This window comes from Montipora capricornis, chromosome 4, assembly GCF_036669925.1.
Source record: "Montipora capricornis isolate CH-2021 chromosome 4, ASM3666992v2, whole genome shotgun sequence".
NCBI lineage: Eukaryota > Metazoa > Cnidaria > Anthozoa > Scleractinia > Acroporidae > Montipora > Montipora capricornis.
Genome location: NC_090886.1, coordinates 52041930 through 52059429, shown reverse-complemented (window position 1 = coordinate 52059429; position 17500 = coordinate 52041930). Strand labels below are relative to the sequence as shown.

The following is a 17500-nucleotide window of genomic DNA, read 5'->3' as shown; positions in this document are numbered from 1 at the left end:
CTAAATCGGCCCTAAGGATTAAGACATGTAGAGCTCACAAGGCGATTGCAGACATTATTCAGGCAAACGTCAGGTAGAGTTCTCACTCTCACTCAAGGTAAATCACCTAGGGTAGTCAGACGGGACGGGACGAAAGAGTCTCCGGAAAAATCGGAAATGGCGAAAGCTCGCACCTCGGTGCCTAAGGATTATAAGAATCAGTTAGTTCAATAATTCTTTTACCAGGCTTCACAGTTTTCGATTTTTTCTTATACGATACAGCTGACTACAGGCTATCTCGTTATATTCTCAGGTGTGGCATACAAGTTGATGTGCAAGAGGCACTGCCCGAAATTGAACTCAGGTAATATACATAACGTGGCCTAATATATCTCTATTATATACTCAACAGAATATTGCGTTTGTGATTGAAAAGTGAATGCATAAATAGGTTATAGAATGCAATATAGCAGTTGCCATGGAAACAGTGATGGAATACCGATTTTTCAGGATATAATAAGTAAAAAATTGTGTGAACATGCTGGTACATTTTGGGATTTATGGCCCCCCGTGATGTTTTGAAAATTCTCAAATCAGCTGCGCTTCAAAATATCATTTGTGCCCACAAATCTCGAAACGCACTCGTGTTCATACGATTTTTTATACCCATCAAGTGCAGTAAAAAATGTGTTTTAAAAAGCATTGTCGGTCCGGGATGGTTGTAACTGCGCACTACATGTTTCATTCCTCTGTTCATTTTTGTTTGATGCTGTTTAGCCATTCATACGCCATCTCTAACTTCTTCCTCTCTGAGTCTTTCTGGTTTGCGTCAGGTTTTGTCAATAATAATAATAATAATGATAATAATAATAATAATAATAATAATAATAATAATATTTATTCCTCAAAAGATGAAAATACATATCTTAAGTTACAAATTTCTACGTTTGATAAAACTGCTCTAACAAAAGATCATATTTTAATTTTTAAAGCGCTCCGTGTGTACTTTAGGACGCTCGCTTGACCGTCTCCGTAGATCACAATTGCAGTTCTTAAGCGTGGCATAATAAGTAAAGGCGGATGGCTGATAGTGCTTGAGACCCTTTAAAAAATACTGTGATCTTGTTTTTCTAAAATAGAATGTATTTTAAGTTTCTTTGTAACAAATTTTCGTATTTAAAGCTACGATCTAAAAAACTTTGTATTGGAGCAAGGTTAGGCTCGGATGCTCCAAAGACTGATGAGGCATATGAGTAGGCGGAACTATAGTTTTGAAAAGGTCTATTTCTGACAGGTTGTAACCCTCTTCACGCGTAGCGACCTCAGAACATAAAAGTATTTATTAGCCTTGACTAGCTTATTGTTTAAGTGTATATTGAACTTACAGTCATGCTGAAAAGTTACTCCTAGAATAGTAACATTATTACACATGGGGGTGCCTAATATGGGTGCGTAAGACTCGCGATTTCCTTTCGTAATAATTGTTAGCTTTTCACATTTGCTCGGGTTTCTTTCTGTCCAGTCTAAACACTGAGTTCTAATGCACAAGAAGTATCATTATCACGGCTCCAAACAGGGGCAATAATAGTTCAGTCATCTGCATACTTGTAAAGAACTGCCTGGTCATCTAATTGAATATCAAGATCATTTAAGAAAAATGTTGAATAGATAAGGCCCGTACGAAAGATAACCCGAACAAGGTCAATTTCATGGCGATATTCACTGGAGTTAGACGGATGTTATTGCTATATTTCGATTTACTTCAAAATCATCATCAGGCAAATCAAGGTTTACAGAGCGTGTGATTTAAATACAGGAGACTTATTTAAATAATAATAGTTCGCGGCTAGCTTTTAAGCCAGAGTTAATTGCGGACTGCTTAGATTTTATATAGAAAGCTTCTTTAAATAGAAGAACTATTATTATTTCAATAAGTCTCTTGTAGGCTAGGCTCTACTAGTTCTAATCTGTGCAGATCTGTGCGAAGTACTCATTCAATTCCGCTGCAAAAAACTGCCCTCATTGAAAATTGCAAATCTCGTTTTGATTTTTCGTGTTTTTGTAAAGAACATACAGAAGTGTTAGCGTTCAAGTTGGAGATGAACTGCAGTTTAATAAAAACAAAAACAGCAATTATTGGTAAGTTTACTTTTTTTCTTCAACCGGACTGTCATATATGCAAAAAAAAAGAGTTTATTCCATTTTGAGGACGCGTAATTGAAAGGTAATTCATGATTTAGAAGGTAATAAAACACTCGATGAAAATATTTCGGCTCCATCGATCAGCCGTTATTGGTCAAACAGTGAGTGGCTACATGCCAATCACATGACCAAAGAATGGTCATGTGATACGAGTGCCCCACCGTAAACGCCTAAGAGCTCCAGCCTCTAGTTCCTGTTAATGGGGGGTGTTTGACCTTCGTCATTATAACTTCCTTGATCTCTATTTCGATTTATTTTTCCCTCTTGATTTTTCTTTAACTTCGGTCATGTCACCACTCTTGTGACTAAGACTGAGCAATTTAGCCTAAATAGATTTATTGAGCGTTTTTATTTTCCTTCTTGTTGGCGGATTTTCTGTACTGGCTTAACTTATATAAATCATTGCATTCAGTCCAAGGATCGGTTGCTCGAAGCCTCGTAAGCGCTAACCGTTGGTCATGCAAGAGATATCACTGACCTATAGGTTTCCATGGTATTTAATGCTGATTAGCGCTAACCATGCTTCGAGCAACCCAGGCCAGAGCTCCGCCAATATTGCATATCAACGTTTAACGACGTTTAACATATCCAACTGCTCTCACTCTCGCCCCCACTCTTTCTATCTAAGTCAGTATTAACCATTTCTAATACTTTCTTTTCTTGTGTAACTGTGCAACCAAGGAACACTGGAACAAAACTGACGCACTGGGTTCTGTTAAAGGATCCAATCAGCGGTGTAAAAATTAACAAAAATGAAAAGGGGGGCTGATTGAACGGTGAAGTAATGTCTTATTTTCGAACGGTAATATTTCTTCGCTGCCTCGCATTTGACCAATTTCTAGAAACTGCATCAGTATTTCGGTCTTTTTTTTGTCTCCATGACATATTTAACCTTTTCTTATCTCCGTTTTAATGAGGTGTAACTGGGCTGTAACTGGAAAAAACGCTTAATCGATGAGTTTAAAAAGACGCTTGTTCCAGCCCTAGATGACCCCTGGTGAAGACACAGTTGCGCGAGTGTCCAGTCGACAGGTCGTGAATCGTAACTTTATGAGTTACATTCATTGTTCTTCAAACCAGATTAGCCCCTGTGTCTAATTGTCAATCTTGTTTTAGTGTTAACCTACGTTTCCTTGATCAGTTATGATTGCATTGTTTACGTAACAATCATCAAATAAACTTAGTAGAATTAAGGAACCTTACTTAAAGGAGGCACTTAACAATCTAATGGGGAACTTTAGATCGGACGAACGAGCAAGTCTACGACTACGACTAAGGGGTTTTCCGTTCTGAGCAGGCGCAAAACTTTATGCGCATGCTCAGTACGGAAAACTCGTACTCGCAGTTTTCCTCGTCTTCCGATCTAAATGCAATCTCAACCCCAGAACTCTTCTCTTGACTGAGGGAGAGAAGGGGTCTGGGGAACCCTGACACAAAGTGTCTTCTCATTGGTTTTCCTGAAGAACAATCAAAAGCGTCTCTAATTGGTGCATTCATGTTAGCACGAGGAGTGAGCAGGCGCAGTAAGGTTCAAATAGCCAATTTTTGGCTGTAAGAACCGGCCTACGGCGCATGTTTTCCTAAATAGAGTTTCCCAGAGCCTTGGGTCGACCCGAGGCTCTGGTGACGAGAATGGATCTAAAGGTCCCTGTGAACAAAGCGTGATGCTTCCGATTTCATGAAATCGTTCTAAAATATATGAAATATCATATATTGAACTGCGGAATGGACATGAAATGAAAATTACAAAGATCAGCGCAGTTAGATACCCAAACGCAACTTGAAGAGTTGAAAAGGAAGCCCGAAAAAATCCAGGCCAGGGGCCCGTTTCTCGAAGGTCCCGAAAAACCATTGGTGAAACTGCCAACCGCTTGTTTTGGAAAACCGTTGTTTTAACATATCAACAAAAAGCAAAATGACTGTGAAGTTTGATGCCTGTTTAAGTCCTCTCCGTTCTTGAGATGCAAAGGGAATTGTGACACCCGAAAATGGCCCGTCGAGTTTTGGCAACACAGACAGTTGATTTTAAGACGACCAGAGACAGATTCAGTCAACTGGGTCATACATGAAACATCTTTCTTGCGGTTTAGTAACTAACTCATGAATAATTTACCTTGTTTATTTCCGGTTATGATCGCAGAAGTTTCTTTAGTGTCTTATTTGCTTTCTTTGGTAGCAATGGTTTGGTACTCGATAAACAAAGGCTTTCATCTACTGACTCCACTGGGGTAATTATAGAAGAAGACGAAGAAGAGACTTCTCACGAGTACATCTGTGATTGCTGTTGTGGATGTCTGCTTTGTGAACGAGGCTACCCCTGGTATAGCTTACGTGGCAAATGTGAGTTGATTTGAGATATTGTTTTCAACAGAATGTTTTCCAACAAACAACAATAAAAGCAAGGTGACACACGCTAACACCAACCCGGTGTGGCCAACACATCACGCATGCGCACAACCATTTCACTCGGTCAATTAGCAGCCATGGACCCAGCTTCCCACATGTTTGGCATGTGAAGCTGCGAGTTAAAGGGGTACTAAACACACCCGCCTAGTATGTTAGCTACGCCATGCTGATGAGGCCCAAAAGGACGAAACAGCTGTCCGTGGCTGCTAATTGATCGGGTGAAATGGTTGTGCGCATGCGTGATGTGTTGGCCACACCGGGTTAAACCGGGTTGGTGTTAACGTGTGTCACCTTGTTTTTATTGTTGTCTCCAACAAACACTGAGGTAATTAGTTTTGGCAATTTATCAGCGATGCATGAGTTCATCATCATCTAAAAGCGGTTAATTTACCTTTATCAACTCAAGAGAGAGAGAGATGAGCTGTCAGCTCAGAGTCTAAGGACGCTTTCCATTTGACAGAACTGACTGCCAAGACCAGGCATTTGGAAGGACTAACTATACAACGCCTTCACATTAGCACACTGCGAGGATAATACATGCATATTGCGATAAAATCCGTTTTCAGGTTGAATCCGTTTTTACCAGGTTGAATACGCACTCAGATTATCACAGTTCAGATGAATTCAAGGACCCTTTTTTGGAGCCTATAAAATAAGCCTAGAGAAAAATTAGAGGCAGGTTAGGATTTGTTTGGGTTTTTGTACATGGATATCAATTGACTTATTATACAAAAGTAAATAATGAAAAGAGGTATGATGGGTTGAGCATGTTCGTTGTTGTAGAAGTGTAGTGGTGAAGACAAAGGACTGTGAATCTGAAAGGTCCGAATTCGAGTACCGGTAATTGAATAGCAGAGTTTTTTGTCCCTTACTATGCTGTAATGTTGAGACTGAATGAATAAGTGTATACATAAAAAAACCGATAAGATGACACGAACTATTAAGATGTTGTGAGATAGGTAGTACAAAGCTTGAGGGAAAGTATAGTTGTTTTCAATCCTTTTATAGGGGGTTAACTAGATGCAGTGCCTATTCAACCTAGGTAAAATGGTGATCACCAATAGACCAATTTGGCTAACTCAATGTTGTACCCAATTCAAATCTTTTGAGAATAAAACGTTTTGTTCCAAGTATTTTCATGTCATTTAAATGTGAATACTTTATTGTCACGCAAATTCAACACACAAAGAATCTTAGCCACGAGACTCGGAGATTTGAATTGGGTACAACATTGAGTTAGCCGAATTGGTCTATTTAACCTACAAAAACGGATTCAACCTGAGAATGGATTTTACCTGCAACATGTACTCTTTCAGAAGAATGCAAGGGATTATCATGCAAACGTTCCTTCAAATTGTTGCATCTTCTTTACAAAGTGACTGTCCTAACCGGCCAGTTTTTACAAAAGAAAAGCGCCCTCAGGCTCCTGATTGGAACAACAATAAAAGCAAGCTGACACACACTAACACCAACCCGGTGTGGCCAACACATCACGCATGCGCACAACCATTGTGAAGCTGCCGCTTAAAGGGGTGCCAAACACACCCGCCCGGTATGTTACCTACGCCATGCTGATGACGCCCAAAAGGCCGAAACAGCTGTCCATGGCTGCTAATTGACCGGGTGAAATGGTTGTGCGCATGCGGGATGTGTTGGTCACACCAGGTTGGTGTTAGTGTGTGTCACCTTGCTTTTATTGTTGTCCTGATTGGACTCGTTTCCAGTTCTTCAGCAATCACGAGTTGTTTTGTCTTGCAGCGTGTCTTTGGGTCTTGCTTCTGACGCCTGGTTATGTAGTGTTGGGCGTGATCATGCTTCCTTTCTTCATTCTTATGACCATTGCGCACTGTGTAGCAGCTTCCTTTGAATGACGGACCAGCCGAGTTTAATCTCAGAGACTCGAAAATTGGTTGAAGCTAAAATAACTGCGGCTTCCACAGCAAAGGTCGTATACCAAGGAGTCGAACAGAAGTCGGCTTACCGGTCATACACATCAAAAACCATCTCCTTAGCAATTCTTGTCCTTTCACTGTTCTTACATCACCGTGAATACGTCCTTGTATCAAAAGATGGAAAGATCATTTTTAGCCTCTTGGATCTTATTTCAATAACAGGAGTATTGAAGTGGAACTGTAAACTGAGCAATAATAAAACGGATCATTACTCGTGAGAATAATACTAGTGATACAGTAACTGCAATCAAGGCTTATCGAACACGCGCGTGTGTTTTATTTTCCGTCTGGAAACCCGTATCTACAGAAAGAAGACGAACAAAGGACTTCTTCTGGAGTTCAAGAGTCACGTTGACAGCAGGTACAAACGGTCACTTCTGAGAACTATGCTACTAGATGGTGCTAAACGCAAGCCGTCTACACAAGAGTCCTTTTTGCAAGAATGTAAGAACTTGAAAGGGATACTCTGAAAATTAAAATATCCGCAAAAGCTCATCGACGCGGCTATCAATCGTGTCCATCACCCACCAGACCCAATTTATACACCATCTGACAGCCCCTACGAATCATTATACCCTATAAAGATCAGAGATCCGCCGACATGGTTCACAAACAGCTTCGCAACTTCGGATGAAAAATAAATCTGGAATTGCAGCCGGTTTTTACAAGCAAGAAGATCGTTGATGATTTAAGAGTAAAGGAATTGAAGCCTCCCTTAGTTAACCAGTAGAGTGATGTTTATGAAGTTAGATGTGATTTGTGCTCTACAAATTATATTGGGTACACACACCACCATCTGCACCAACGAGTTGAGGAACACAAACATTCCACAATCGGAAAACATCTTAAGGACGAACATAATTTGAGACCTTCGACCTTCGAAATTCAACGTACTTAAGAAATGCCGAAGCAAGCTTGAGTGTTTAATCTTTGAATTGTTGTTCATCCAAAAGAAAAGACCAAAACTGAACACTCAAGCTGACTCCATTCGCGAGAAACTATTTTTTTAAATTCACGCCCATCATGCTTCATTACATTATGTATTTTTCACATTTCTATTTCTGTATAAATACTTATGTTAATTTCTTCACATTTCACATTTGATAATGATGACATAAAGTCGTCGAAACGTCATGTAACTTCGCTTTTATCGTTAATTTTCTTATTGAATTAAATACAAGTTGACGAGACATTTATTTGGGAATAAAACGCGTCACGCTTTTCGCTACTCGAGGACTATTAATAATAGTCCTCTAGTAGCGCAGCCAATTAAAATGCAGGCATTAGTCCACCAGTTGGGTGATACTAATACCGTATAATCATTTTTTCGGAAGCACGACACACACAAACCTGTTTTAGAAAGGTTTCTGAACTGAATCAATGTTTGCAGCAGGGTCAGCGTCAACTATTTCGGGTTTTTCGGGTCTCCTTTTGGGACTGAACGGGACTCAAACTGCGCATGCGCAACTTTTGCTCTACCAACTGAGCCTTCAAGCGAGTTACTCAACTAACTGCGATTGTATTTCCAAGATTATTACTATTATTATTATTTGGTTATTTTCATTAGCATTTATGCATTAAGGGCGAGAGTGAATTAGATAAGAGTGTTGTTATGGCATGGGTGAGCTCTCCAGCACAGTCGCAAATGACTCTATTTTTAAAATACTCGTTCCCGCGAAAATAAGTTGTCGTGTCCCTGAAGAAAAAATGCCAAGACCAGTTACGCCTGACATGGCTTCTCCTGATTGGTTAAAGTGGCGGCTCGTTGTTTGTTTTCGCGCGTAAAGTGTATCTAAAAATAAATGAAGGGGTAGTTTCTAAAGAAACTGTGATGCTGCGTCGGTGGGGAAGTAGTATACAAAAATTTGGTTTTATCAACGGAGTTGATAATGTAAATTGGCCACCGTACAGAGATTCTAAAAGCTGACGTTTCGAGCGTTAGCCCTTCGTCAGAGCGAATCGAGGGATTATGGGTTACGTGTAGTTTTTATAGTAGAGTAGGAGCTACGCTATTGGTGGTAACATGGCAACGTGAAAAATAGGAATATATTAGTTAAATGAAAAGCGTTCGTTAATACCGTGAGGATTAAGGGTGCCGATTTGAAAGATGAATTTTTGTTCCAGATTCTTGCGGCTTTCCGTCGTACCTAGATGTAGGGAAAGGCCGCAGATAGCCATGTGGTTTTTGGAGTGGTTAGGCAGATTAAAATGGCGAGCGACTGGCTTAGATGCATCCCTGTCATTTTTCTCAACATCGCGAAGGTGTTCGCGGAGTCGGTCACCTAGTCGTCTACTTGTCTCACCGATGTATAATTTATTGCATAACGTACAGGTTATGCAATAAATGACATTTGCGGAGGTACATGTGAAACGATCGGTGATCTTAACAGATCGCTTAGGTCCCGATATCTTGCTAGTGTTGACAATGAAAGGACAAGTTTTGCATCGTGAGCGGGCGCATTTGAAAGTGCCGGGTTGCTCGTTAGTTTTGAGTGCGCTTCTAACTAAAAAGTTGCCTACGTTTTTGTCGCGTTTGAATGAAATAAGTGGAGGTTGCGAAAAGATTCTACCAGTCTCGGGATCATTTTGGAGTAATTTAAAATTACTAAGAATGATGCTTTTGACTGCGTGATTATGAGGATGGAAAGTGAGGGTGAATGGAATTCTGTCATTCTTATCTTTTTGTGACGTTTGTAGTGATGACTGACGATCAAACTGTTGGGCGCGATGATGGCCCGCTTTGACCACATATCCTAGATATCAAAGTTTCTATTAGAGGCAACTTGCTATGTACTAGTGTGCACTACAAACCTACTGATTCACACAGTTATTTGTTGTATTCATCGTCACATCCATCACATGTCAAGAATTCCATTCCTTATTCTCAATTTCTTAGACTTCGACGTCTATGTAGTGATGACTCCGATTTTTCCAGCAAATCAGAGGAGATGTGCCAGTTCTTCGAAAAACGTGGCTATCCTGTCTCTGTGGTCAAAGCGGGCCATCATCGCGCCCAACAGTTTGATCGTCAGTCATCACTACAAACGTCACAAAAAGATAAGAATGACAGAATTCCATTCACCCTCACTTTCCATCCTCATAATCACGCAGTCAAAAGCATCATTCTTAGTAATTTTAAATTACTCCAAAATGATCCCGAGACTGGTAGAATCTTTTCGCAACCTCCACTTATTTCATTCAAACGCGACAAAAACGTAGGCAACTTTTTAGTTAGAAGCGCACTCAAAACTAACGAGCAACCCGGCACTTTCAAATGCGCCCGCTCACGATGCAAAACTTGTCCTTTCATTGTCAACACTAGCAAGATATCGGGACCTAAGCGATCTGTTAAGATCACCGATCGTTTCACATGTACCTCCGCAAATGTCATTTATTGCATAACCTGTACGTTATGCAATAAATTATACATCGGTGAGACAGGTAGACGACTAGGTGACCGACTCCGCGAACACCTTCGCGATGTTGAGAAAAATGACAGGGATGCATCTAAGCCAGTCGCTCGCCATTTTAATCTGCCTAACCACTCCAAAAACCACATGGCTATCTGCGGCCTTTCCCTACATCTAGGTACGACGGAAAGCCGCAAGAATCTGGAACAAAAATTCATCTTTCAAATCGGCACCCTTAATCCTCACGGTATTAACGAACGCTTTTCATTTAACTAATATATTCCTATTTTTCACGTTGCCATGTTACCACCAATAGCGTAGCTCCTACTCTACTATAAAAACTACACGTAACCCATAATCCCTCGATTCGCTCTGACGAAGGGCTAACGCTCGAAACGTCAGCTTTTAGAATCTCTGTACGGTGGCCAATTTACATTATCAACTCCGTTGATAAAACCAAATTTTTGTATCTAAAAATAAGTCTATTTGTGACTCTGCCAATTGATAAACACTCTCATGTAATTCACTCTCGTTAGGGACAATGCCCATGGAGAGTCAATAATAGAACACGGTGTCCCTTACACATTCTACCTCTGACCGTTAACCCTCCCAACCATGATATACCGAGAACACCATGCCCAACCTCGTTCCCAGGGCTTTCCTCCGCCGAGGAGAGGGTGGCAAAGAAAAGCCCTGGGAGGGAACCAGTTTGCGTCATGCCCTGCTTTTTGCGATTAGTCAGTATGTGGGTTTTTCTACGTGCCACCACATAGGTCATATAACAAAGGAAGCGTTTTCTCCTCAGTTATCAATCCGCCCTGAGTTTTGATTCCATGACTTCCCGCATAGTAAAACTGAGCCAACCGGTGGGCGGTTAATCCCCTTAGAGAAATATATAGAGCTCACTGTCGTTGTAACCTGGTAAATAGTCACGTTTGGTAGACAATAGCATATCAGTTGACAAACATCTTTTTACTCAATGTGCCAGCGACTGGACCCTTGAAAATTGGCCTCGGTTTTGACAGACATTAACCATTAACATCAGTGGATCTTTGAAAAACTTGAACATCTTCTTCTCCTTCAATATTTGTTGTTTGCTGACTACGCCATTGAAAAGTAAACGTTTTGACTCTTCAAAAAGGCAATTCAAGTTTTTTTGCAAGAAGTTTGTCATCACAACCGTAAATGTTATCAGAGTTGGATTTCACCTCTCACTGACCCAGGTGTCAACGAACACAGACGAATAACTTCGACCATAATTGCTTAATGCGGGCAGAACTTGCCTACCAAACTTCCATCTAGGTATGTTTAAAACAAGTAAACATACTAAAACTGACAAAACCATCAACTTGCGCGTTAGTGGTCAAAGTTGACGTAGTAGCTTACTACAACTCCTAAAACTTGGAAGCCAAAAACCAAAGCTAGTGATTGGGTAGCGTCAGAAATCCACAAGGGCCACCAGTGTAGCAACTGGAAAGGTAAGGGTTACATCAAAGTAATTGACCGGCTCCGCGTTGAAACTCGTAGAAAGCTATATTTTAGCTTAAGCAAGTTAACCTCCAAGGAGAAGTCTGAGTCTAGAAAGTCTGAGTCTAGAAAAACATTATTCCCTAATTTAAAAAAAAACGATTTTTCAGCACCTCGGCATTCAGCCATAGAATCGAACAGGCTTAAAGGTTCATCTCTAAATAAAGGTTACGAAATATGATTACACGCAAAACGTTTACCTCGAATTTTCTCTTAAATTTTGATTTTGAATTTGGTCCAATTAATCGCCAAATAAACAACCTGAAGGGATAATACACCCACCCTGTAGAATCTAAGTTGTCCTCTTGAAGGATCTTATAATGTCGAAAGAAGGTTACTTCTTACTGAATGGGTTCAGTTAGCTGCTCAGATTTCCTCCGAAAGATGTACGTGAGTAATATTAGCGTTGCAGAACACATTTATTTAGAAGTGTTTAAACAAGCTCTTCAAAATGTCCTTTTTCGCCCACAATCACGAGAATCATATTTTTGTGAAGTGATCACGTACCAAAGCCACCTTCAAAGTACCTCGTTTCCAGCATCTCGTCCTTCACGCGGACTTATAACGAAGCTACATCCTAACCTAGAAATAGTATTTCCGAGTTCGCTTGGATAATTACTTTCAAGGCTTTCAGTTTTCAATCCAGTTTCGCGTGTAATTCTCAGGTAAATCCACAGTGTGAAACGAAGGCACCGGATAAATAAGATTAATTAGCTATAAACCTTCGTTTCCTTTGGTACCGTTAAATGCTTTGCAAAAATTGGTTCTGTATCTTTAATTTCTGCGGATGAAATCCAAACGAAAAAACGCTATTGAGCGGATCTGTTGATGTCCCGCATGAGGTGGTACGTGGATGAAATTAAAATAAATTCTTACTTTGATTGTTAACGTTCTATTATTTGTTAGCTTACCCTTATTTTCAATATTGTATTATAGTTTGGGGTTCAACATACCCTACTAACCTTAATCGTCTTTTTATTACAAAAGTGTATTGTTAGAATTGTTAATAAGATGCCTTTTGATGCACATACTGATCCATTATTTAGAGATTTAAAATTCCTTAAGTTTGTAGATATTTATTCTTTGCACCTGGGTAAACTTATGTATTCTTATAATAAAAACTTACTTCCTCCCTCTTTTAGCATTTTTTTTTTCGTACGCATCACTTTTCATATAAAGCTATAGTACTCGTGGTTCTAACCGATTCTATATTCCATTTTGCCGTACTAATATAAGGAAATTTTCCTTCATTTACCAAGGCCCCCAGTCTTCTGCAATAAGTTATGCTCTGACATTCGAAATGCTCTTTCATTATATTCTTTTCAATCTAAGATTAAAACCTATCTTTTGTCACATTATTAATAAGATTCTGATGTCTTCCCTTCTTGTTCTTGTTACTAGCGTAAAATAAGGAAAAAATCGTGTTATGTTTAATAGTAATTTAATTAAGCAGCCTATTTAGTCCATCAATCCATGTAATCTCTTTCTGTTTTGTATTCTTTTATGTAACGAGGGGGTCCAGGTTCTATAAGCCCCATGGTTTCTTCTGGGCTCCCTTGCCATGTGATAATTTCTTTTTATGCTGTACTTCGTAATGTATTGTGGCTAAACAAACTGAACTAAACCAGGAGCCCATGATTAGGAGCGAGCAACTCCCAAACTAAGCCTATGTCACGGCATTTTTACAGACCAATCTATTTTTGGACTACCTAACCTTTGCCGCAAAACGACAAAGGCAGTTCCGGTTCGATGACACTATGACGTCAAGTTAGTTTCCTGTGATTGGTTATCGGGCTCCTGCGGGAGTTTCATTCGCGGGAAATTCAATCTAAAAATAAATCGGTCTGTGAAAACGCCGTGACACCGTGGGAGTTCCTTGCTCCTCTTCATGAACTGTTTGACGGGTATCCATGGTAACAACAATTGTCACGACCTTCACAGAAAGATATATCTTTGTCTTGAGATTGCATCGGTTCATGATGTCTCCAAAGCCGAAAACTGAATCACTCAATACGAGTTTGACCTTGCACGGCAACCAAAGGGGCGATTATTGATTAAAAATGACACGACTGAGGTTAGATTAATTACAAATCGAGGGAAGCAATCAGGCGCTATCTTTTCAATAAAGGAACGCCATTTATTTTCTGCAATGAAAAAAAAAGCGTTTTCTTATGACCAGGGAATTACGCACTGGAGGAAATTACTCATATGATTACGAATGACTTCTTTCAAACCGGAATAAAAACGGCTTCCTTACATTAGATTGACGTAATTTGGTTATTTACAGAGCTGATCAATGCTATGTTCTTGCTGAGATTTGAAACCGCATGCTCGTCATGCACATAGTTGCTACGAGTTTCTATTTATTGTTTTCTTGATTCTTCCTAAAGACAACAAACAGGATCCGATAAATAAATATCTGGCAACAAAATTACAGATTAATAAAATTAAATTGATTCAGCGACAACTGCTCTTTGATCTGGAAGGCCACCCACTATCATGCCTGGGGGTAATGGAATTTTCTTCCAAGGGTTTCTGTTTTTCTTAACTTGTATACTGGTCGGATCAATAGTAGTGCTGGAAATGTTGTCACAAATTTTATCAATTCTTTTTTCACAGGTGGTTTCTGTCGTTTATCCGTAATTGCAGGTCAGTACATGTAAACGAGATTAACCCCACTCTGAAGATAATGTTAGGTTTTAATTTGCTTTTAGGCGCGGGAACCTCGAAACTTTAGCAAAGAACTCGATAAATAAGTCCTCTCTCTGTGATGAACTCAGTCAGTATGTGAAGAAGAAAAAGGGTTCCGACTTATTTGCTAGGGGAGGGGAGGGCAAAATATGCGTGATCGACAGGGAAGACTGAGGATTGAGGGAAAAAGGATACGTCTATTAAGACTTTATTAAGACCGCCTAGAATAGGAATAGGAATTAGCACTGAAATTGCATTAAAACTGATCTCTTTGGGAAATGCTTGATCGTTATATCGCGAGACGTCTTGCACAGGAGTGTTAATATTGAAATACAGCTCGGACAGGTTGGCTCAGATGTTGATGGTGTAGCAGTTCAGCATAGCCTGAGGTGGAACGTGCAGAGAGGCCTCCTCAACTTAAACCACAAGTAGCGCAACACGAGCAGTCTTTTGACAGCAACAGCGGCAAGGAAAAGTGTACGAAACTTAACAATAGCCCACTTTCGATCTATTAAAATTCAGTCCTAAACAAAAGGCATCATCTCGAGAGTCTGCGGAATAAAGTCATACAAATCCTTATATCTATTCCCCAGAGCCTCGAGATGATGTTTTTTGTTTCGGACTGAATTTAAATATATTTAAATACATCGAAATCGTTCCATTTTTAGCAAGGCCAATAAGATAGGCAACAGTTCGTTTTCTATTTTAGTTTTCCCTATTTGCCGTTGCTCTGCAAAACACCAATAAGTGCATAATAGCCTTCTAGCGCTGCCATGGCACTAATTGGAGGTAATGAAGATTGAAATCAACTCAAACGTTGATTCTTTTATGAGAGGGGAAAACTGGAGTACCCGGCGGAGAAAAACTTCTTAGATTATAGGAGAGGCCCACATATGAAGCCGGGTCTGGGAGATGAATCCAGGCCACATCCGTGAAAAGCTCTCAACACTGCGCCAGCCCTGATCCCAAAAATCAAATCAAACGCCGGTGTAAGACGTAAGCACATCTGGATAAATTTGTTATTATCCTTTATTAGCCTGCCCCGAAAGAGAGCTTGCTCGCAGGCTACATATGATATAGTAATGGCATTGAAAGGTGTTGGAATCATGATATTTATCGCAAACTGATCACAACAACGAAAATCTATATTTTGAGACGACGTACATTCTTATGAGGGGCCATTTACGACAAATTCCTGTTTCAAATTATGTTATGAAGATCTTGTTCAATTTATTGAATCAATATAATAGAATTTAGGAAACCAGAGCCGAAACAGAAATTACAGCAACAGAACGGAAATTGGAGCAACGCAACAGCACTTTGCGTCAGTGTAGTTCCAGTTGCAGTTGCGTTGCTCCAATTTCCGTTCTGTTGCTGATTCTATTACAGTGAATCAAAAAAATGAACAAGATCTTCATAACAGAATTTGAAACAGGATTTTGGCGGAGATGACCCCTCATACGTTCTCCCGGGTTATTTTTGTCTCTTGTCACCGCAGTGAGAGCCAGATTAACCGGGAAGAAGGTGGAAGATGACTTTAAAAGGGAAACCTTGCTGCTTGACAAAAGTCAAGATATTTTAAAATTCCAAGAAAGCACGGTAATTCATATCGCGTGACTTTTCATTTTCACGTATCACGCACGGAATGACCTAAATGACATGCGCAAATCTAATCAACGGGGTTTGTTTTTGTGGGTTAAAATTAGTTCGAGCTTCTTTTCCAGAACTGTGCGCAATACCACACGCACACTGAACACTTAACTACGCAATATGGAAAACGGCGACGTAAGGAGTATTCCTGGATATCAGACATTTTTATTGTTATTTCCGATGAATACTGTTGCAGCATCCTTTGTTTGGCTTTTGTTTATCATTGCCTTTCTCATTGCCGACTTTCGTTAACTTTAGTAATTGTTCTCTGTTGCCTTGGGCATCGAAGATCATAACTTTTGCGTAATCTGGCAATCACGAAGAACGATCACAGGACGGGGAAAACGTTCTTTCCATGATTGCAGGTGTTTTATTATTAAATTCAGGCGTAATATTTACAACAGCGGAAGTCTGAACTATGCTAATTTTTCCTTCTCGGTAATTTTACCAGTGCGTGGGTTTTGGCAGACATCAAAAGGGTTTATTTACTCCTGGATTTTGTGGTCAAAATCCTCTCGCTTTTGTGGCGTGTTTGGCATCATTTCCTTTCCTCCAAGTAGTTGCCGATTCCCAGAACAATAACAACTGTCATTTTTCAGCAAAAGAAATTGCTTTCAAAGTTAGCTTAAAATCTTCTGATACCGCTTTAAGTTTCTCCAGCAAATTAAAAACTGTCCTTCTTAAGTCATACACTATTATGCAAATAGTCAAGCAGTGGAGATTTTTATAACTCCATGATGCAAAAAGAGGTTAGATTTCTTTAAAACTATTGTTTACCTTTCGTTTTATTGAAGCCTGATACAAATTTCCACATTTAGCAACGCGTAAGTTATTCCCAAAACGGATATTTTTTCACTCAAAAGACCACGTGACTTGTGGAACACGTCGATCAAAAAGTAAACACGTTTTATGCGACAGCTGGTCGCGTAAAGCACACATTTCGAGCAACTGGACCAGAGCTTTACCGGTATTTCGGCCTACGTGAAAAATAACTGTTCGCCTCAGAGTGTGCTCTCGTTTTTTTAATACTTTTCTATGGAAAAACTGTGACTTTATCGAAGCCTTTTCGAGACACAGTTTTCCCTGCTTAAGAGGGAAGGACAACTTCGGACCAAGCTCACGATTCACGGTATACGTGAAATTTCATGGAGTGGTGGATTTCCTCGTAAAACTTCCCTTTGCGTTAGGCGGCTGTTTGAACGCCTTTCTGCCAAGTATTGTCGACATTTAGTGGAGTTGTCGTTCGAAAAACACCTTTTTTGTCGGGTACGTATATTTTTATCGTGGTTTGATCATAAATTTGTAGGTTTACGGCTAAATTTTGACTGAATACGTGATTCTTCCTGAAGCAACGTGAGCGACCTTCAAGTTCAGTCACATGACAGGTTTGCGCTTGTCAGGTTTTCTGTGTATTTTCACGCTATAATGGTACCCTTGACGGTGCATTTTGTTCACGTATTTATGTTGAAGTGTTGGTATAGGCAAAGACCCTTGGTCGCATTTTAGGACATGCATGCCCCCGTTCACGTTTTCAGCCTAAGTTCTTAAGCTTTTCCGCCATAGCTGACATGCCGTTGATACTTAGCTGTCTAGATTTACAGCGTGGAACAAACTGTCTTAGTGGGATTACATCCTCCTTGGCCAATAAGCGTTCATAATGTGCATGTTAGTGATTATTTTAAT

The 17500-nt window shown here is 39.9% G+C and overlaps 2 protein-coding genes across 6 annotated transcripts in view; both read left to right on the top strand.

Annotated features, from left to right (window-relative positions):
* Window positions 1-156: 156 nt before the first annotated feature.
* LOC138046821 (uncharacterized) lies at window positions 157-6584 on the top strand. The gene is made up of 5 exons (XM_068893400.1): window positions 157-200; window positions 293-343; window positions 2047-2118; window positions 4358-4521; window positions 6346-6584. Exons 1-5 carry the CDS (start codon window positions 157-159, stop codon window positions 6456-6458), a joined length of 444 nt encoding a protein of 147 aa, XP_068749501.1. The 3' UTR covers window positions 6459-6584.
* Window positions 6585-10474: 3890 nt separating this feature from the next.
* LOC138047347 (zinc finger protein 91-like) overlaps window positions 10475-17500 on the top strand; it is a 26218-nt gene continuing 19192 nt past the window's right edge. For 3 of the 5 annotated variants that reach the window (XM_068894164.1, XM_068894163.1, XM_068894160.1), the window contains exon 1: window positions 16717-17083. The gene's annotated coding sequence lies outside the window, so the exon portion shown is untranslated. Of the gene's footprint in view, window positions 11428-14095; window positions 14126-16716; window positions 17084-17500 lie in introns of those variants that run through there. The other 2 variants (XM_068894162.1, XM_068894165.1) reach the window with 2 other exon arrangements.

Bases quoted from the DNA above. Each gene is read 5' to 3' on its own strand.
- LOC138046821 (XM_068893400.1), top strand. From the start codon at position 157: ATGGCGAAAGCTCGCACCTCGGTGCCTAAGGATTATAAGAATCA. The intron at 344-2,046 runs GTAATATACATA...GTTTTTGTAAAG, and splicing joins CTGCCCGAAATTGAACTCAG to AACATACAGAAGTGTTAGCG. The intron at 2,119-4,357 runs GTAAGTTTACTT...TTTCTTTGGTAG, and splicing joins AACAAAAACAGCAATTATTG to CAATGGTTTGGTACTCGATA.